Genomic DNA, 21687 nt, shown 5'->3' with positions numbered 1-21687 from the left:
GATGTGAGAGCCGCCGATTTCCAAGTTCTTCACGGACCTGATTATAAACGTGGCTGTGTAGGAAAAGGACTTGTTGGGGTATATTTAATTAGGCTTCGCATTTGCCGGTGCATGCAGTGATATAGAATCAGCCACTATCACAAAAATTTCGGCGAACAGAATGCGGCATAGAACTGTAGTGGCAATAAAGATGATTTCATGTACTATCCACAAAAAAGAAAGACCTTACCAAAATTGAGATTACAAAATCATACAATATGGTAAACGAAAGAAATAACACACGTAGAGGGCACCAAATAAGCATACATCATCACCCAATCTATACTACAATTACAAATGAACCCGTGGGTGCACCAAAAAAAGGAGAAAATTGTCTCCTCGAATAGTTCTCTGCACCACCCCCTCCTCTCCCCCCCCTCTCTTTTTCCTTTCATCCACTCTTTAACTCAGTCATTTAACGACCCTCTTCCCAGAAGGTAGATTTTGTCTTCACCTTTCCTATAGCAATAACAATTTACACGGCCAAATGCAAATATTTGACTTCGACCCGGTTAACACAAATTTCTCATTATGCGTAAGTGTATCACTTCCGCTGACAAACGATAGGACGAAACTTACACATAATTTGTACTGTGAGCAACAAGTTGATGCTTGACTTTACAAGTCGAGGTGGACAACCCTTCACATTATCCGAATGGGTTCCCCTGTGGAGGGAAGGGGTTAGAGGTGGGAGTAGATGATAATCTACCAGTCAGTTGCTGATCTGGATTTGACAAGCCGAAAACTGCTCCCTGGGTACCAAAATTCCCAACTTCTTGCCTACGCATTCAGTTAAAATCGTTGAGTGACAATTTAAGCAATGCTGAACAACAAATAATCATAGATTTTATCCATATAACTCTAATAAATTGCCCCTTGCACAAATCATTTCAAAAAGTAGGACTAATAAAAACTGAGGTGTCAATAATAGCACTTAACATCTGCCCATGTAAGAAACAGCAGAGAAACATGCAATGCTAAAATGAATTTTCTATGAATAAAGGGTTCACCATATCATTTAAGTTCATGCTTTGTACAGCAATATTTGGGATAGATAAAGGATAGGACCCAAATCCAAGAGCTAGTATACGACTGAAACTAAAACAGCCAATTCAAGAAATAAATATTATCATGATTAAAGAGTCGTTTACCTTGGCATTGGCATGTTAGATTGCATTTGTTGCCCCATATAAGCCCCTGAGATTTTCACATTGTTCAGGATACAGATAAAAAGCAAACCTTAAGCATTGAACAAATAATTGAAGACTGGTAAAACGATAAACATACTTGGTCCCAATGTAAATGGATGAGTTTGTGCTTGCACAGGTAGAACTGATGGAAATGATGATGGGGGGGCAGTCCAGGCATGTGAAGGATAACCCAGGTTTGCAGGGTGCATTGCACCTGAAGGTGGTACACTAGGCAGGGCACCATGCAAGGATGACATGGAAGGAAACTGCATGCAAGGAATTAACATATTAGAAAGTCAGTATCTCACACTTCAATGTTTCAGACTTCTCAATGTGAGGAGATCATTTAAAAAACAGATCAAATTCTCAGCATTTACCCGATATCCATTATTCTTATACAGATGTAGTTCAACTAAAGGCAGGATGCAAGCTTCAGAATGTGAAATACAGCTAATTAACCAGAGATGAAAAAACAAAACTTCTGACTCAATAGTGGACAAAATTCCAACCATCATTTATCCACAAACATGCTCTATGGAAGAGAAAAATCCTAAATTATCAATATTAAATGTAAATGGTTTAATACAATAGTCCACATTATACACCAAGGTTGACAATGGTATGAATATAAAGTATGAACTATTATTGGCAATAGCACAAACAGATGTTTTAAATAAATGAATGAAAACCACATACAGTTGGGGCTTGATCTGGGGTTGGTTCACTGCCGACATCAAATGGATTCATTGACTTTGATGGCTGTGGAAAACTTGGTACAGGCTGTAATAAGCAGGCAGAAATTTACATAAGAGAAATGCTCACACTAGTGTGTTAGCCACAGATTAAGCATGTGTTTGGTTTAATTATTTCTGGGGAAAAATAGTCCTTTGTTTTTTCAAAAAAGTTCTTTTAGAGTAAGCTTTGATTACAAACTGTTGTGAACACAAATAAACTAATCCAAACACACACTAGGATAATCTGGTAAGCTAATTATTCTGGATCGTAACAGTACCACCATATTATTGTATTGCAGTGAGATACCCATGCCATGGGGAACACCCATTAGCCAACCTGGAACTGGAGCAGGGAAGGAAGAATATTTCACAGTGAACAGATCCTGCATTAACCACAACTAACTGTAAGACAAACAATATACACATGCAAATGTGCACACATTATAGGCAAAAAAAGGACTAAACAATACCTCGGGAAGTTCTTTTCTTCCACTTGCTTTTACTTCCACAGACGGTTGTGAAACAACAGTAGATATAGCCTCATTGGCAGGCTTTGAGGCATGATGGTATGTAGGGGGCATTGGTGTGCTTGGATGCCCTTGCACTGCAGGCACAGGAGGTACATTCCATGGCTGCAAGATATTTCCAGGAAAGGGTTAAAAAAAATACCAAATCTGAAATTGACAGGCAGAACATTTTGAGATGATTGCCTAACCTGATTATTCGCAGTACCAACTACTGGTGGTGTAAATTGTTGTGTAGTAGACTGGTTAACAGCAGCAGGGAACAGTGGTTGCTGATGCTGCAAACTGGCCCACTGTCCTGCATTATTGGGACGTAATACTGATGTCAGTCCAGGTGATGGTACTGAAGCAGCATTGGGTGGGAAAGCTGAGAAACCGCTAACACTTGTGGCTCCAGGAGTAGAAGTAAGAGATGAAGCTGGAATAGATCCTGAGGAAAAACAGACGGGTCATCAGTTCTTGGTAATAATATCACACTGCCCAAGGAATCACAGTTGCAATAAGGGAGGGTTACCTTGGACTCCAGAAACATGAGTAGGTAAAGATGCTGGCACAGACAACTGCGACAGCACTGATTCAAGTGGATTTAGATTTGAGGCGCTAGGAGTTGCTTTTGCATCAGGAGCAACATCAAAAGAAGCCCAATTGTGATCACTGGTATTTGCTGGTTGCACAGCAGGTTGAGGCACGGTTGTTTGTTGTTGGGCTTGCGGAATTGATGGAGCAACTGGAAGCTCAGGATCAGCATCAAAATCAATAAGGCTCTTAGTAGTCTCAAGTTTAACTTCTACTGGGTTTTCATTGTTGGATGCCATGCTACTTGAAGATGCAGTTCTCTGAAATTATAAACAGCCAGTAATAAGATTTGCATTGAGAAACAAGTTTTGCTACCTTACTAAACTAAACAGAAGTTATGTCAAAATAGTTCATGCTAAACAAAGTAAACAGTAAACATTGAGCCAGATCTCACAGAAAATTAACTCCAATGAACAGTGTGTTCATGTTACTGTAGATTGACAGGATTCCTTCATCGAAGAAAATCTTTAAGTATACAATGATAACAAATTCACAAGCAGATCAAAACAGTACATTAAACCAAAAACGTATTCAAGGGAGTAAGAGTGAAAATATCAGCTGCAACTGACAAAACATAATGAATTTGTTATAGCATAGCATCAATGATAAACAGATCACATGTAAATAAAGAAGAAATTCCACATCAAAGGCATGTAGTATCATATCAGGATTCACCTGTGTCAGGGCTGAGCCATCAACAGCTCTTCCACTGTTTGGTTTGGGGGGTTCACTTATCCGAAGCGGTACTACATTTTCTCCCAAAATCTCTCTAACAGGTCGAACCATAGGTGGGCTTGAAGAACCCATATCTTTGACTCGCTCAGGAGATTGGTTTTCCACCTTAAAATCTCCATCCAATGTTCTACGATCTTCACGACGCCAATCATTAATTATTGGAGGACGACCAGGACTTCTCTTATAATCACCATATTGCCTACTTTCTTGATCATATCCAGGACTTCTCCCACCTGGACTAGACCTGTCACTATAACGACGTTCATATGCATCTTCATATGGAGGGCTTTTGGATCCTCCTTGATAGAAATCATCTTTGTCACCCTGTATAACATGCAACATAACAAAAGAGATGAGAATGTTAGCCTTATTTGATATATTGGAGCAATTCTAAATCAAAAACAATAGTACATAAGTTGAAATTGAAAATGTAATAAACCGTGAAATATAAACTTAAAAGAAATAGTTAATCCAAAAGGGGGCAAGAGACATCTTACCGATTTGACTCTAGGTGGTTTGTCATAAGTCTTCTCTCCAGTGAATCTTCTATCCACATAAACATGCTTAATAAAGTCTCGGAGTCTGTCAACATTACTGGCACCAAATATGCTAATCAGAATAAATAAATAATGCACCCTGCAATTATACATAAACATTACAGCCAAGTAGTTACCTGCCATCAGGGACAGAATGACGTTGTGCGTCCCATTCTTTAAAATAAATTTCTTTTGCACGCTTCAAGCATCAGACAAAGAAGAAACCAACTTAAGCATGTATGATATCAAACCAACTGAAAAGATATCTAGTGTGAGTTCTAGCACAAACAGGTAACTATACCTGATTTCCTCCTTCTTGAAGTGCACTAACTTCTTGTGAAGTAAATTTAGCCATTGAAACTGATTTTACTCTATGTGTGAATTCTCGGCTGTAAATCAAGTATCAACAAAAAAAGCAGTTAACTTTCAAAGAAAGTGAGGAGCTAGAAAGGAAATGCTATTGTTCTCTCTCCATACAGCATAACATATTTTAAACAAAATGCAGTTTCTACACACAAGGAATATGAGAGCTTGCACATTATTAGATTATGTGAGATTTAAACTCACGACCAAAAATAGTACAACAATATACACAAAGTACACATTTGAAACAATCACAAGAATTTTATGAGCTAAATAAAAGCAAATGGGAAATTCAGTCCACTAACATCAGCAACATTGATCACCAAAGCAGGCCAACATGAACCACCAAAACAAGTATTCATAATTCAAATCAAATCATAGAGACAGTGTAGACATATAAATACTACAATAAGCAAAAATCTTGTAAGTACTTACTGTATTCCACTGCAGTTTGTGCAAACAAACGTCCAGAAATTTGTGCACACATATTGTGGTCCCTTCCAAAAGAGAAAATAAAATAATTAATGTAAGAGACCTTTCACTGTATCAAATGCAATAATTTCCTTTCTAGGTTATGAAGAATGAAATCAGAATGCTCTAAAAGTTGATTAGTAATTAACAACACTTAAATCAAAATCTACAAAATGATTGTAAAGGAATTTAAGCAGAGATTCAAATTTATCCCTTCATTAAGGATCATGAGATCTAGGGAATGATCAACAGGTGATGGGCACAGTTATCATCCTTGAGATTTTGGTAGTCTACAGGCACAGCCATGCATTAAAAATGGTAACATTGATCTGCCTGTCAATGACGAAATAAAATCCATCTGCCACAGGCTAACGGTGATATGGAATCTGTATAATTGAGGAAGTTTACACCCTCAAACACCCCAATGACCTATTCTTAGAAATATATATTAAATCCTTGCTACCATATTAGTCCTAAATCAAAGGATCAAACAACATAGGCAAATCCTAAAGTAACTTAATGTCAAAATGTCTCACATTGGTTAGAAATATGACTAAAATGCTCCATATAAGACTTGGGGTGGGGCTTGGCCAATCCTTCTCCCTTAGCATTCAGAAGTGAATTAGGCTTAGTCTGTCTTTAATGCTTAATATTCAATTTTATATAATCCATACACATTAGCCAACCTCACTTAGTAAGATAACACTTGGTTGCTATTATACACATCTCCCAAAGCATGCTAGAAATTTTAACCTTCCTTAGAGGCCTTATAAATTAGTAGAAAAATTATCTTTTTGCAATAAAAACCGTTGAAATTGAATGACTAATCATATTTGAAATATTTTGTTCCTGTTCATCAGATGAAAAGATCAATTAACTTGTTTGTTTTATTCTGAAACGCTCAGTGTTAATAATAGCTTCATTGCCAATGCAACCTAATCCAGGGCTAGTGACTCCTATTTAGATAGTCATAAGAAATAGTACTATATACCCACTGGTGTTCTTCAAATAACTGTTTAAGCAAATCTGAAATAATTTAGCACTCTTTTCACGAAGCTTCTGGAATCAATGTGTCATCAATACTCGTTAAGCAGTGTAAAAATAAGGAAAGAGTATACTGTGTCAGTATCTGTCATTGATCTTTAAAAGATAGTTCTATAATAACCACAAATTCAAGTGTTTGTTAACCAATTTCAAATTACAAAACTCATAAGTCCAAGTTACTTAATAAATAGCCTGTCGTTTGCCAAACGACGGTTACTGCGATGCTAACAACTAGCCACATTCATAATATGGACGTTTGCATTCCCAGAATCTAACTAGAAAATCCTATAAAAAGACAAAGAATACGTTTCTTTAGCAAGTAAATCCACACTCCTACATATCTAACCCCACACTCGTAGAAATTTCAACCATTTTTTTATTCCATGTACTAGCATTTGTGCCCTGATTGTAATGGAATCATCTTCCAACAATTACCAGACCGTGATAAACATTTACTCCTGAATTTTCAACTCAGTCAGCTCACATGCATATAAACCATGTTACATTGGTTGTCCCCACCACTGTCTCACAGTCCAGTGACTTCAAAAATTTTGCATGTCATTAATTTTAATGTTAACGAATTATCTGGAATTATTAATATTTTCTTGTTTTCTATTTCCTATTCCTATTCTACCAAGTTAGCATTTACTCCTGAATTTTCAACTCAGTCAGCTCACACGCCATATAAACCATGTTACATTGATTGTCCCCACCACTGTCTCACAGTCTGGTGACTTTCAAAATTTTGCATGTCATTAATTTTAATGTTAACGAATTATCTGGAATTATTAATATTTTCTTGTTTTCTATTTCCTATTCCTATTCTACCAAGTTAGCATCAAGTCGCATTTACCGAAGCTAAAAGGAACAGTAATAACGCATCGAATTTGTTAGAAAACTCGATTAACATCTTACCAGACTGTTGCAGTTAATGCATCTGCGATTGGGTTGAAGCTTGAGAAGACCTCGAATCACGCGCTCGTTTTTCTCATCTTCTTTCAACCGACTCGCCATCTCCACTCTACACTGGAACTTCAGTACTGCACTTCAGTCGATAAAAAAAGCATGCGAGCGAATCAAGTTAAAGTTCAAATCGAAAATCACGCATCCAAAAACAATGATGCAGAAGAATTGAATAGACCATGGATTTCTTAGGCAACAATTTTACGCAGACACGAAGAACAGCAGATCTGAGAAAAAGAGAGTTGAAGTATAAACCCTAAGAGGTTGAAGAAATGGAATTGGGAACTGACCTGAGCAAACAGTTGGAGACTTGAATTGAAGAGAAGAGACAGATCAACTAAGCACAGCTGAAACCGAAGAGAGAGAAAGGAAGAGAGAGAGCGCAGATCCTTCTCAGTCGCCCAGTCGGTAATGTAATGACGGCTTTGTCCAGCTCAGAGAGGTTTTAGCACCAAATCTCTGCGCTAAACAGTTACTTACACCCTCTTTCGACGTGTTATTATTATTATTATTATTATTATTATATTTTTTATTCAGTAAAATTTCATGTTAATTTATTTTTTCTAAGTTAGTTAAAGCAAATATATATTTAAGGTGCGTTTAGAAATATAATTTATTTAAATAATTATTTCATATTTACTATATAAAAATTTATTTTATAAACTAACTATAAAATATTTCATAAAATATAAAATTATCTAAATTAATTGATAATTTAAGAACTATTATTAAAGAAATTAATTTTATAAAATTTAATAAAAAATAAAATTAATAATCATTTTATTTTAACAAATAATATACTTTTAAAATATAAATAAATGTTAGATTTTAAATAATACTTACAATATTTAAGTTATATAAAATTCAATATACATAATTATGAAAATAATATAATATAATTTAATCATTAGATTAATCAACGTTGTATTTTATAAAATAGATTATTAAATTTCACTATAAAAATTAGTCTCATTAAAATATGAATGTTTTCATTATAGAAGATTAGTTTAAGAAAAATAATGTTAAGTTTATTGAATAATTATAATTTTGTTAAAATTATAGACAATAATAGTTAAATTTAAAGAATGTGTTGATATAATTAAATATGTGATGGTATTTATTTTACTAGTTTAGGGTGTTTATGGAACATGAGATGTTGTAAGAAATGGGCCTACTTAGGGGAAATTAGAAGAAATGTGTCCACGCCAACTGGTTTGGTCATACATGGCGACTATTAATTAGTTTAACATTTTAAATATCCAATTTGTGCTTTGAATTCATGGGTTTCTGTCTAGATCATGACATTGAAGTTTATAAAGACTGAACCAAACATGCACCATAGACAATAAACATCTCGTGTCAGGTCAAGGCCTCTCATTACTTGGATTGAAAAACTCGTGACTTCACCTCACTGTTCATCTTATTCATTTCATTTCCCATTTTTCATTCAAATTAGAGTAAATAATCATGCATTATAAAAACAAATTATAGTTGTGCAATCCAAAAAAAAAAACTCACCACTCACAAGTGGTAGTTGCAAAAAATTATATACTTAAATACACTTTTAAATATCCGTGAATATAATTAATTTTATTTTTATAATTTTATTTTTTTTAAATAATATCACTGTTTAATAACAACATAATAATATTTAATTATGTGACATTAATAATTTTTTTAAATATATAATATGACATGCGTACGTACATGTCATTTATAAACAACTCTTATGTTGCTGTTGTATAAACTAATTATATTATTGTTGTTAATTTAAATTATTATATTTTTACATATTTAATTTTTAAGTATATAAAGTTATTTACTTTTTAAAAATAGTTCTGTCAGTTGTTATCAATCCATTTAAGATAGAAATAAATTAAAATTGAAATGAATAGTAAAATACAAAAATAGAAGATAAGTTATGAAGTTTAAAATTAGAGGCTAATTATAATTAAATTAATTTTAACAGCTCATGACATTTACAACCTTCATATTCTATGTAAATGTAAATCACGGTATATAAACTTATAATCAGACAAAAGATATATTGCCAAGGATGTCTTCAATATAAAAAATAAAAAATAAAAATTTCTTCCACTATTCTTTAAATAAATGCATTGTTCAAGCATCTCCTTAAAGCCAAGTAAGCTTATAATATGATCAAATTTTTTAAGTTTTTTTTGCTCATAAACATTATAAAAATTTACAATTTTGTAATCAATTTTTACTCATTTAAAAAATTATATATACAGTATCGACGTTAAACGCAAAAGAAAAAAATAATATTATCAATTTAAAGTACACAAAAGGATAAATTAAATATTAAATTATGATCGTAACTACATGCATAACAAAAATTCTAAATAATTTTTCATAGAAGATATTGAGTTATCAGCATGTCCCTCCAACAGATGATTCCAAAATCAGCTGTAGCAGCTAGTATTAGTCCATCAACTTTGGGTTAGCTGGTAGAAGAGTCGATGTAGAACTGCATAGCAAACTCTGCCATCCATCTTTGTCACATGATGGCTAGGGAGACCTGCAAACCTAAGAGCTGGTATCGATATCCTTTCTCAGCAGTATTTAATTGGGACATCGACCTTAAAATTTTGAAGCCTCTCTCTTCTATTATAGCTTAAGCTCCAAAAGTATTTATATATAATTCCAAATACAACGTATCAAGAAGAAAGAAAAATATTCAAGACTTATAAACCACATCAGAATATAAAAAATTGCAAGATATTACTGACATATGTTAGGAAATGCAAAAGGTAGACAAAAATTATAATTGACAATCATCCAGTGATATGGTACTTTGCTAGAACTACTAAAGTCAGTTAAATATGTACTAAACCAAATACAAACAACTGTAATAAGTTAAAAATTATAGTAAATTAAAAATTATTAATTTATTATTGAACCTGGTTACACACTAACGAATATTATAATATTTGTAAAAAAATTATTATTTGATAATTAAGATTGTAAAATTTATTTTATAAAATAAATAATATTATCTTTTTAAGTAAAATACTATTATATTCTTTGTTAACACTAAGAATATTAATAATAAGAGAGCAGCATATAGACTATTATTTAATAATAGATTAAAATTTAATTATTAAAAGTACATACTTTAAGTAATCAATTTAGTCAATGAGTTAGTGACAAAATAAAGAAACACAAGATTAACGGTTATAAGACAATGGAGTAAAAATCTTTGTCAAATGTTGATAAAATTATTGTAAATATATTATTATATATTTCAAGCAAACTTACTACACAAATAGTAAATACAAAGATAAAAAGAAATTTCTTCTCTCTTTCATATTTAAAAATTAACTTAACAGGATTAATCTCAGTATGTCACACTATTAAAATTTTTTTATAATTCAAAAAATTATTAATAGGAGCATAATTTAATTTTTTTTATTTGATCTGATATATTTTAGTATAAAATAAATCTGATATATATAGAAAAAGATATATTTATAATAATATAAATTTAAAAATTTTTACACTCAATCTAAGTCTTTCATTGTAAAATAATAAATTTTATATGCTAAAGTAAAATGTCAAGTATGTCCAAAATATAATAATAATAATTTTACTTGAGGTCAGGTCATGTGGGTGACCAAAATATATTTTGCTATACCTATTTTTGTTGAGAAAAGAAAATTTGTTATATTTATGAGCACATCTTATTCTATGCATACATGTGTGTGAAATGGACCTGAGTTTTGACATGTGTGTGAATGGATTTAGAGCCGTTTTTTAACTTTTTGAGACCCTAGGCAAAATAGAAAATTAGGGTCCTTTAAAAAAATTATACAATATAATAAACAAAATAAAAGTATATATTAATAATTTTATTAAAATAATACTTTTTTTTAAGGGGCTATAATTTTTTCTAATAAAATTATAAAAAAAATATTTTTCATTCAAACAACTTTTATGTTATAATTAACTACAAAAAAATAAAAAAAATAGATTCTACAAGCATTTCGAGATGCAAAATTATTAATGATAACATTAACATTAATATTTTTTAAAAATTCTTTATCGATTGATAAAATTGTGAGACTATTCAACGGTTCTTGTGACATTGATGACTTTAGGTAAGTTTTGATTAACTTTAACTCTAAAAAACTTATTTCAGTTGATGATATAATCATCGGGACCGTAAAATAAATTCTATAAGTGATTAAAACATTTAGATAATAATTTGCAAATTTGACAAACTCAATAATTATTTAATTTTTTTGAGAAAACTAAAATTTTCCATGAGCTTTAATGTTAAGAATAGTAAAATTTTGGAATTAAATGAAGTTTTGAGTTTACAGAAGTCAATGAGTCGAACATTTATAGAAAGTGAGATGCGAAAAATTAAAAAGTCTTTTTATTTTTTCTATTTTTTCCAACTGCAAACTATAAGAGCTGAAATTTTTTTTCAAGTGAAAGTAGGACACAATTTTTACTTTGGGCCCTCTTTTAAGCTTGGGCTCTAGGTGATCGCATCTCTAAACTACCTTCAAAATCAGGCCTGAATGGTCCTGAGTTTTGATGTCACTGATCGCGTTGCACAGGGTTTACAATCACAAACAACATCTTGGTCACGACAAACAAAAAAAGAAAGAAATATTGTAAATATAAATTTTTTTAGATTATTTATTAATTAGAATACATTATAAATATAATGTTTATATTACTTATTATAAAGTAAAAAAATTGCTGATAATTCATAATAGGATTACAGAGAAAAAAATATTAATAGTGAATTTAAATTAAAATATTTTATTTATGTGACATCTAATTTTTTATGTATGATAATTAAGATGATGGATGCTTTCTATATATTCCCAAATGGCTTATCAAAAGATATATTAAAAAAAAACAAAGTAAAAACTGTGGCGTTCGTAAGTTACCTTAAAAAGAATAATTGTGAAAATTTGGAAACCAGATCAGTTACAATCTTGTTTAGTTTGAAAAAATGAAAAGAATGAGTAAAATAAGTGATAAAAATTAAGCAAGATTTTAGATTATTTAATGATCTCTTATAACGATATTTATGTCTTAAAATGAAATATAATTTTTAACTAAAAATAAATAAATATATATTTTTTACAAATGGAAAATTGTTAGTCATGTATTTTTTTTAATATAACATAAAACCGTACTAACACACTACTAAACTCAAATATATGTGATAATTAAATTTGGCAAAATTGTAAAGATTAAATTGCCAATATTTAAATTTAGAAGATTAAATCGATAAATGATTTATTTTCCAATAATAAAAATACCAGTTGTTGTGACTTATAGCTACATATGTAGCAACTAACAAGCTATGGAGTATGGACTATCCTAGTGGAACCTTTTGTGAGCCAACAAACAACGAAATGTCACATCACCCACTATATATCATGAACACATGCTTCTACATATACTTATAGTCTTTTATATAAATTAGGCAAGGTTGTTCCATTCTAAATGCTGTGAATACGTTACAATATGTTTGATCTTACAAAGCTAAAGGAGACACAAGTGCTATCTCCTCCTAGTCCCAGTGAAGTGACTCCTTCTATCTATCCATGCAAAAGCAAAATTCATGTGACTAACATTCAACCTGACACATGAATTAGCCCTTAGCATTTGTTTTTCAAAATTCTCCTTCTGCTTCCATTGAAAGGTTCCACTGTCACATGGACCAACCTGTAATAAAAGAGTCTTTATCTAACACAATTATTCAATGAGTCAATAATTTGTAAACGCTTCTTATCTCATGGCATCCAATAATGCATTACCGCATGTCCCATCTTGCACCATCATATAGTCAATGTGAAGGCAAAGATGTCCATAGCTTCTCATTTGGGTCTCAATGGGTCTCAATTACTTACTCCATCATTTGTCTCTTTGCCCCATGCATTTAAATTTGAGATTAAATACGATGCACCGATAACCTTTTTATAATACTATAATCACATGACACATTATTAAGTGTTTTTCAAGTAATAGTTGTAATGATTTAATTTTTTTAATAATATATTTAACACTATACGATTGGAGAATAGTATAAGGAAGTTATTATGAGTCAAAAATTAAATCCTTCAAATTTTTATAATGGCTAATCTAGAATGTTAAGCATGCAAAGTCTCTCAATCAAGTATATTTTCTAATGATTTAGGTCCAAAGATAGAGAGTGATTTGTCACCTAGACACCTAGTGTTTCTAAGTTGTTTTTAAATGGTTTTATAGATTATCCGATTCATCTCTGTTGCCAATGCATCACTGTGCACTATCTCTGTGAAGATTGTTTACTACACTTTGTATCAACACGAGACAACTTCAGTGCACTAATACAATCGTCCGAACTGCTAAGAATATGTGGCACGCTTATTCTCTTGTTTCAAAGCTTATAGTTTATTATTAATTTGGATGATAAAATCGCTCACTACATACATATTCCTTTCCTCGAAATTGGGCTAAGCCTCATCACATTCACAAATAAAGTTTCTCATTACTACTTCCTGTCCTGTGTGATCCTTTGTTTCTTCCTTTTAATTTTCTAATTCTTGATCATGTGACAAGTTTCTCCTCTTTTAATACGCATCAGTTTCTTCCATAGTCATGTGTCTCCTTTTATGACACTAGTGGGTTTGTTCTAAGGATAATTATGAGATGACATAGTGCGTTATTTAAAATTTATTATAATGTATTTCCAGTCACAAAATCACTTATTTATATTTACGTTTGAATGGGTATAAACTCGCGTTTAAATATTATTAGTCTCAACTTTTACATTAAATGCACGTTAATAATTCTTTTAATTTGTTTTGAAAACACACTGCACCGATCATCCAATTCATAATAACTAAGATTCGTGAGTTGTGACTGATAAAAAGATTTGTAGTCATAGTGTGTGACAAATAATGTCATCCTAGTTGCGTCCTTGATGGTTTGGTAACTTTGGCCTAGTGTTTGGTGGTTCATCACACGACAATCTCTAACCACACTGGAATCTATTTTCTATTGTTATTCCTCGTAAAATTCATTGGGTTTTGTGCTGCTTTTGGCTTCCCCAATAAAATTTGACCTTAAGCTTCACTGTTACCCCACTCCCCTTATGTCTCTCTCCTCCTTAATAATAATATATAAGATATTCTTCCTACCCTTCTTTGGTTGAGACTTTAGACTTATGTGGAGGATTTTTTAGTTGTTAGAACAGAACCCTTCTTTCTATTCAGATTTGCATTTGCCTGAGAATAAGAGGTTGAAATGGGGAAACTGGGAAGGATGTTGGACACATTCTGTCTTTCTTCGGGTTCAAACACTTGCTTTTGCATGAACTCCATGGAACTTGAAGATGAGTTTGAGACTAAGCCCTTAATTGTAAGTGGCAGTGATCATAAACTAAGATTGAAGGATGTAGTAGCTGGAAAGCAAACATTGGCTTTTCAATTGAAACCCCAGGTGAGGCCTTTTTTGTCTTTCTTTCTTTTTCCTACTCTCACTATGAAGTTTCTATTGAAATACCAGTCATTTTTCTTTCATACCAAATGAAAAAAGAAAACACGTTTGATATTATATTAGACAGCTTCTTGCATTAGTTAATCTAATATCTTCCTATTGACCAAATATGTAGATAGTGATATTGAGGGTGTCCATGCATTGCTATGGCTGTGCAAAAAAAGTTGAGAAACATATCTCAAAGTTAGAAGGTGAGCATATTGCCATTTATTTTTTTCATGTCATAAAAAAGCTTTTTGGCTCAATTTAACTGTCACAAAAAGACTAAAAGGTTATATGATATAACATTACTAGTAGTGGTAGTGATAGTGATAGGCATGTAAGCCTTTTGCTTTATCTTTCTTCAATTTTGTGCTTATGTTTGGTGTTCTTTTTCTAAATTTCATTCGAAGCTAAGCCAAATTCTGTCAGATATTGTTGAACATTAAGATGAATGGGGTTGCCCAAATGTCCACTAGAGGAGAGAGATTATGTTAACCACTCCTTTTGACAACATCTACAAAAAAAGTCAACATTATTATTGTTTATTTTCAGTATGTGGTATGATTGTATTTAGTTTGCTTTGTATATGTATGTATTCATAATAACTTAATTTCAACAGGAGTGAGCTCTTACAAGGTGGATCTGGAAACCAAAATGGTCGTAGTCATGGGCGATATTCTTCCCTTTGAAGTGTTGGAAAGTGTATCTAAGGTGAAAAATGCTGAGCTTTGGAATTCACGTGCTAGTAATTAAGGAATAATTTTGGACACTGCATCCATCTTCAGCAGATTCAACAAAGACTAAAGTTGAAGTAGAATCAAGGAGCTCTTATTTTTCTGTCTCTTTTTGTTGTTGTATACAGTGTATAATATTAATACCATCATTACCATGCCGAGCTCCATTAATTGTTCTGCTTGAAACCAAATTTAAAAAACTGAAGTGTATCGATTGTGAAGGTTCATATATATGGCCATAGAATTAATGATTAAATTTTCACTTCTGTGTGACCAAGTTGCACCCCTCCAAAAGAATCATATTATACTTGGCATTTTTTGTTATTTTTAACACTTTTTAGGAGCTTGCGCTTCAAATTTATTTCCCAGATCACAAATATATGCCGGGGGAAACTTGAAACTAATAGTACTATAGCAGTGACCAGAACTTTTTAAGGCCAGTGATAATACTGACATATGATTTAATAAGGTAGAAAGATTAAAAGGAAGATTCATTATGTACGGTTCTCTGCTAACTTGAATTAATAAACAAAAATGTGCCCTTTGTAGCAAACAAAATAAATTCAATTTGAATGCACAATTAGTTTTGTTTTCAGTAAAAGTTTTATGTTGCTTTAACCAATAACATGGTTGGTCAGATATAGAAAATTTCAAGGATCTAAATTAAAAAAGAAAAAAAAAGTTAGACCTATAACACTGAAATAAATTTAAGAAAATAAGTACAAACTCAAGCAATGGGAAAAAAAAACTCCTCAAACGTGAAATATAAGCTCAAATTTAAGATTCATTATAAGTGAACGTACCTCAAATTTAAATTGTATAAAATATTTTATACAAATGGATTACTCAAACTTAACTCTATAATTACTCTCACTCTCAAGTTCAAAATCATAATTAATTATATTATGACCATACAACAGGCTCCATTTTTTTTGCTTATGTACTCTGACTAAACTAAAAGAGGTTGAATTGAATCACAAGCAAATCTGCTTATTGCTGAACACAGATACAGCAGACCCACGAGGGAGAATAGCTTCACTGACATGCCTAATGTAGCCGTCACCATGAAATAATTTTGTACTTACCTTCTCTCCTTTTGCCTTTCTTCTCACGCTACTGAGCCCCCATGTTAGTATGTTACAAAACATCATAGAGAACAAAAACACACAAGTACAGCTTTGTGGTTGCTTCGCAATTTATATAAAACATGGAAGCAGTGAGAGACAAAAAAATTGAGGAAAAGAGAACGGTATCTCTTACTATTAGAGGGCTAAATTTGTTTGTAGCGTAATGTTGTAGGACATGTGCAACAATTATAAAGGACAAGGGACATGTATAATGCTAATATGATAGATCCACCTCTAACTTTTTAGCCACGTCAATGGAATTTGCTTGGAAAGTTGTTAATTTTACAAATCAATCAACCCAGTAACATGTCACATTTATAATGCTTGTTGTACAAGCGACAAGGAACCTGATATTTCTTAATTAAGATCTTAAGTTTGAGTTGTGATTCTATGAATGAAAATACTAGATGTTGAAAGAACTTTTACCCATTTATGGAAGCATCTAAAAGAGCTAACAGAAACTTTTTAAAAATAATTTGCAACTCTTGTAAGATTTTTTTGGCTTATGTCAATGTAATTTATTAAAATAACCTTTTTTAAATTTATTAAAATTTGTGTCTAAATCTTAATGATTTATGTGATAACAATTTATTGAATATATCCTTAAGTAAAACAAGTTTAATTAAGTGGACTCGCTGGAATTTACTCAAATTAATTAGACCCAAAAATAGTTTGAAAACACATACCAAAATGAATCTATTGATTTCTTTTGGTTCCTCCATACATTCATGTTTGGGCTAGGCTCATTAGATAAGGTGGGCCTCAATCTAGATGCGATCACAGGCCCAATTTATGACAAAAAAAGTCAAATGAGAAAGTCGTTTTTTCCGTTACGTGTTGAAAGATTCTTCTATAGATTATCATATACCCTCATCAAGTCTCGTTATTCTCGTGACAGATACAGAAAATTGACAAATAAAAAATAAATAAATAATAAAAATATCTGTCTCATTTTCTCACATAATATATACACAGGAAAATTAAAAGAAAAAAAATTGGATTGAAACAAAAATCACAATGAATCCAAAAATTCTCGTCTTGCTCGCGCTTCTGCTGAATCTCATATCCGATTCGTTGCAAAACCCTAACCCTAAAACCCTTAAATCAAAGCCATCACCGGCTCACGTGGAGCTTACAAACTACGGCTTCCCCGTTGGTCTTCTTCCCGCCACCACCGTCTTGGGATACGCCGTCAACGAAACCTCCGGCGATTTCTCCGTCCGGCTCGGTGGCGCGTGCAAGATCACACTCCCTCCAGACAACTACGTCGCCACCTACTCCGACACCATCACCGGAAAGATCTTGAAGGGGCAAATCGCGGGGCTCGACGGAATTAGGGTTCGCGCGTTCTTCAAGTGGTGGTCCATCACCGGAATCCGCTCCTCCGGCGACGACATCGTCTTCGAAGTCGGCATGGTCACGGCGAAGTACCCCTCGAAGAATTTCGATGACAGCCCCGCATGCGAGGGCCAGCACTCTGCTTCGTGAGAAGGTAAGGGTTTTGTTTTATTTTTTGCACCTTCATGATGCTTAATTAGAGAACCTTGAGTTTTAGTTACATGCGAATCTAATTTATAATATGTGAGAATATGCAAATTTGATTTCAAATTATCCCTTTTTATGTAAGTTTTTCTAAGGTTTTCTAAAGAAAACATTATAAAAAATCAATAAACAGTAATTTTTATTAAAAAATTGTAGTATTTAATGTTATTAATGCGCTAAATTTAGTGATATAATATGATTTTTGATAAAAGCAAAAAATTATAGGTTCTTATTGTCTGTCCAATGCCACACGTTAGAAATATCGTTTTCATATATATAATTTTTGTTTGATTTGGTTATTCTTTTCATTTGGTGGTCTTTTGTGTTGTAATGTAAATGAGAATAAAGCTTTAGATAGGGATAGAATGACAGAGAGAGCTCTAATGTTAGATAGTGCTTTCATTTTCATGCCTTGAGCTATTCAACTATTGGCTCGTTACATTGCAAAAACAAAATGCTGACATGGGGCCATGAAAATATTGAATTTTACTTTGTTGGTTACTATTATCGTCTTCACTTTCAGGGATTTTATATCATGAATCTGATTGGTAGCTTTTAGACAATGTGTTGATTAGAACTACAAACCGACATTGGCCTTTCTCTAGGTTTTAGTTTTTGGAGACATAGTATATTAATATCATCATTAAGCTTTAGAGAATATTGGTAACGTGATTGGATTTGTATTAGTATGATTAAAAAGATAGCAATTATTATGAATGATTTTACTTGTTATCTAAGCTTCGATTAATTTTTTATGGATTGTTTTGTGCCGACAAATTTTTCTTTTCTTCAACATGAAGTACTGCAGTAAGTTTTTGTTAAGGCTGGCAAAAGCTTTTGTAGTGGGTTAATTATGCTTTATTTTCTCTGTTGTATTAGTTGATATCAGACTTTGAAATAATTCTAACTTTTTTCTGTTTTTATTATACCATTGTCTACTGTCACCCTCAATTTTATTTAGTATTCCTGCTTGAAGGTTTTTGGTGCTGTATGAGAATGTTTATCTGATTTTTTTTATAAAATTATTTTGTTACACTATCAATGGTTTTTCTCAATTAACCTTATTGTCTTTGTTGTCCTATCCTATAATTTTACTGATAAATGATTTATGTGGATTGGTGGAATTTAATGTTTATTTATTTTCTTCACTCTTTTAGTATAGTTGTTCCTGTTCTTGTCTAGTTAGGTAAATTGCAAAAGAAATTCTGGCAATTCCTCTTAGCTTTCTATTGGCAGTGGCACATACTAAATCTGTCAACGGGATCTTTTTGTTTCCACCATTTAGATATTTGCTTTGGCTTTTTGGCGTTGGCTTGCCCACAATATTTTTGAGATACTCTTTCCAGTTCCACCTTTACCGTATCTACTAACTACCGTACAAGAATTTGACTTGCTTACTTTACTTTATTTAGTTAGATCCACTTGATTAGTGACTATTACATGGACTTTGTCTGGCTCTTCATAGGTTCGGAGCTGCGTTTAAGCTCTGAAGTATTTTGTCCATTTGGCTGATTTCATAGACCCACAGTTTTCCGAATGTCTTGCTTCATGTCTCTGTGGTTCTTGTTCCAATGTTTAACCGTGCTTAAGCTCCATTTGTCAGACAAAGGGAAACCCGCTGAGCTTTAGAATATGAGCTTTGCAGCAGATTCTAGAATCTTCCTTCAATCTAAGAAAGGGAGCGTATTCAGTTGTTTGTGACATATGCGCATCATAAGAAAACTTCATGCTGAAGCCATGCACGGTTGTTTGGTGCATATTCCTTTTCCCATGCTCTTTTGGGAATACAGGACTGAGATGTCAAACTTTCTTTTCTTATTATAAAATATTGTTACTATATTTTCTTTCTAGGTGCATTGATAAAAAGGTTGCTTTAAATCTCAGAATCTGTTTTAGTTGACTTACTATGAACTATGATATTTAATATGCTAGACTAGTTACGGTCAAGGCATTCTTTCTTTCTTTCGTTTTTAACTGCCTTCATCTTTTTGTAGTCTACCGAATTCATCTTATTTTGACATCTTATCTTCCTTTATGCAGGGTATTAGCTACTTATTCGCAGCCTTCGTGTGTTATGTAATGAGATAGCGTCCACTAAGTGCAGATAATTCAAAAGCCGCTCGTGTTATGTATAATATTGCAAGATAGTGCTTTTGTATAATCGTATTTATGCTAAGTCGAATCTACTTTGATATCACTTGATGGTCACGTTACTCGCTGGACTAGTTAATAAGGCCACTTTGGATGTTTTTTATTAAATATTCTCTGTTGCCCATCTATGTAGTATAGTATAATATAATGTAGTATAGGATGGCTTGCCTTTCCAAAGTCAATGCCGTGCAAATATGTCCCTCTTTCTTCTTGGCTGAATGATAGCCTAAATATGTGCTTGTAGAAGATGAAAGAATAAAAATAAAGAGTGTATTGCGATTATATAACATCGATGTTAAGGAACAAATTGAAATTGGTGTTAGGTGGGGAACTCACCTTGGACCGACATGTATAAGGATTTGATGCCACCCTGTTCCGAGTTTGAAGGAAATAAACAGTGTTATGTACGATTTCGACTCATGCTTTGAGATACAATGTTATCTTAGATTTTTTTCTTATTTATCCAATGTTCATTTTTGCCACAATAAATTTGCAATTAATAAAATTTTATATATAATAAATTAATATACAATAATACACAAATTAAATTATTTAATACAATACTCATTAGTCAAGTTAAGAGTGAAATGTAACTAAGAATGAAAATAGATTTTATACATGTTAAATATCTATAGTAGGTTTAGGCTTTTATGTATAAAAAATTCTCATAATATTTGAAAAATATAAATTATGAAAATATAATATATTCATACTTATTTGTTCACATTAATATATATACACATATTATATTAAAATTAAATTAATTATTATGTTTTATTTGAATTTAAATGAATAATTTCATGTCTTATTTAAAGTATTTTTAAAATTTTATTTATTTATTTATTTTATAATAATATTTATGATTTATTATTTCATAAAATAATGTTAAATGAAAATATATTTTAAATTTTTTTTTTCTGAATATTAATATTTTATTAAAGATAAATTTAGAATGCAAGACTACTTTAAATCTTTATAATTTTTTTAAAAAATTAACAATATATGTCAAGAATTATTAGTTCAATTCATAATCAAAAGGTATTGCTGCAAGCCACTTTTAAGATATATATTATAAGCATTTGATTCAAGTTTTTATCTCTTCATAGAATTATTTTTCATAAATTTGGATCGAGCCCATAAAAAGTTAGAATTGTATTTCTTCTTTCTTGTCTTATAAAATTCACTCTTAACATTTATTCTTTTGTTAATACGTGATTGGCCTAATAATCAAGTTATCAAATTTGTAAACTCTTTGTGTCATATTTTTATTAATTTTTTCTTTATTTTTATAAAAAAATTTAATGTATTCCAGATATTAAATATTAAATAGCATAGGATAAAGATAGACAAACATAAATTTAAATACTCAACATATACACCTGTAAAAAGTAAATTTATTGTTTATATTTTAATAAATTGAGTTAATAAAATATCAAATAGATAAAAACA

At 31.7% G+C, this 21687-nt stretch overlaps 3 protein-coding genes across 7 annotated transcripts; 2 read left to right on the top strand and 1 right to left on the bottom strand.

The window, feature by feature from the left end:
* Positions 1 to 205: 205 nt before the first annotated feature.
* Positions 206 to 7653, bottom strand: LOC113867117 (probable ADP-ribosylation factor GTPase-activating protein AGD14). Of its 5 annotated transcripts, none has more exons than XR_003505141.1 (15): positions 7466 to 7640; positions 7128 to 7252; positions 5133 to 5194; positions 4636 to 4723; positions 4472 to 4533; positions 4296 to 4392; positions 3739 to 4122; positions 3002 to 3323; positions 2679 to 2917; positions 2434 to 2595; positions 2301 to 2346; positions 1926 to 2009; positions 1327 to 1495; positions 1191 to 1236; positions 206 to 819 (listed from the first exon to the last, which is right to left on the bottom strand). XR_003505141.1 is itself a non-coding variant. In XM_027502147.1 (15 exons), exons 2-15 carry the CDS (start codon positions 7224 to 7226, stop codon positions 687 to 689), a joined length of 2052 nt encoding a protein of 683 aa, XP_027357948.1. In that variant the 5' UTR covers positions 7227 to 7252; positions 7466 to 7653; the 3' UTR covers positions 206 to 686. The 5 variants fall into 5 exon arrangements, 3 of the variants coding, with proteins under 3 accessions (XP_027357948.1, XP_027357947.1, XP_027357949.1); XM_027502147.1 differs by having other exon boundaries at positions 2242 to 2346; positions 7466 to 7653; XM_027502146.1 differs by having other exon boundaries at positions 211 to 819; positions 2242 to 2346; positions 7128 to 7257.
* Positions 7654 to 14450: 6797 nt separating this feature from the next.
* LOC113868109 (protein SODIUM POTASSIUM ROOT DEFECTIVE 2) lies at positions 14451 to 15446 on the top strand. Its single transcript, XM_027503675.1, has 3 exons — positions 14451 to 14645; positions 14818 to 14893; positions 15304 to 15446. The coding sequence occupies exons 1-3, from the start codon at positions 14451 to 14453 to the stop codon at positions 15435 to 15437; spliced, it is 405 nt and encodes a 134-aa protein (XP_027359476.1). The 3' UTR covers positions 15438 to 15446.
* A 2074-nt stretch (positions 15447 to 17520) lies between these two features.
* On the top strand, positions 17521 to 20478 carry LOC113867525. Its single transcript, XM_027502905.1, has 2 exons — positions 17521 to 18038; positions 20126 to 20478. Exon 1 carries the CDS (start codon positions 17563 to 17565, stop codon positions 18031 to 18033), a length of 471 nt encoding a protein of 156 aa, XP_027358706.1. The 5' UTR covers positions 17521 to 17562; the 3' UTR covers positions 18034 to 18038; positions 20126 to 20478.
* The last annotated feature ends 1209 nt before the right edge of the window (positions 20479 to 21687 follow it).

The sequence above is a fragment of the Abrus precatorius genome, unplaced genomic scaffold, assembly GCF_003935025.1.
Source record: "Abrus precatorius isolate BTA unplaced genomic scaffold, Abrus_2018 Scaffold5, whole genome shotgun sequence".
Classification (NCBI taxonomy): Eukaryota; Viridiplantae; Streptophyta; class Magnoliopsida; order Fabales; family Fabaceae; genus Abrus; species Abrus precatorius.
The sequence above is the reverse complement of the archived record's forward strand: the minus strand, read 5'-3'. Positions and strand labels throughout refer to the sequence as shown.

Coding starts and splice junctions, on each gene's coding strand:
- LOC113867117 (XM_027502147.1), bottom strand. CDS start 7,226: ATGGCGAGTCGGTTGAAAGAAGATGAGAAAAACGAGCGCGTGATTCGA. Junction 4,393..4,471: donor CATTCTGTCCCTGATGGCAG/GTAACTACTTGG, acceptor ATTTGGTGCCAG/TAATGTTGACAGACTCCGAG. Junction 1,237..1,326: donor TCCATTTACATTGGGACCAA/GTATGTTTATCG, acceptor TGAAAATCTCAG/GGGCTTATATGGGGCAACAA.
- LOC113867525 (XM_027502905.1), top strand. CDS start 17,563: ATGAATCCAAAAATTCTCGTCTTGCTCGCGCTTCTGCTGAATCTCATA.
- LOC113868109 (XM_027503675.1), top strand. CDS start 14,451: ATGGGGAAACTGGGAAGGATGTTGGACACATTCTGTCTTTCTTCGGGT. Junction 14,646..14,817: donor CTTTTCAATTGAAACCCCAG/GTGAGGCCTTTT, acceptor CCAAATATGTAG/ATAGTGATATTGAGGGTGTC. Junction 14,894..15,303: donor ACATATCTCAAAGTTAGAAG/GTGAGCATATTG, acceptor TAATTTCAACAG/GAGTGAGCTCTTACAAGGTG.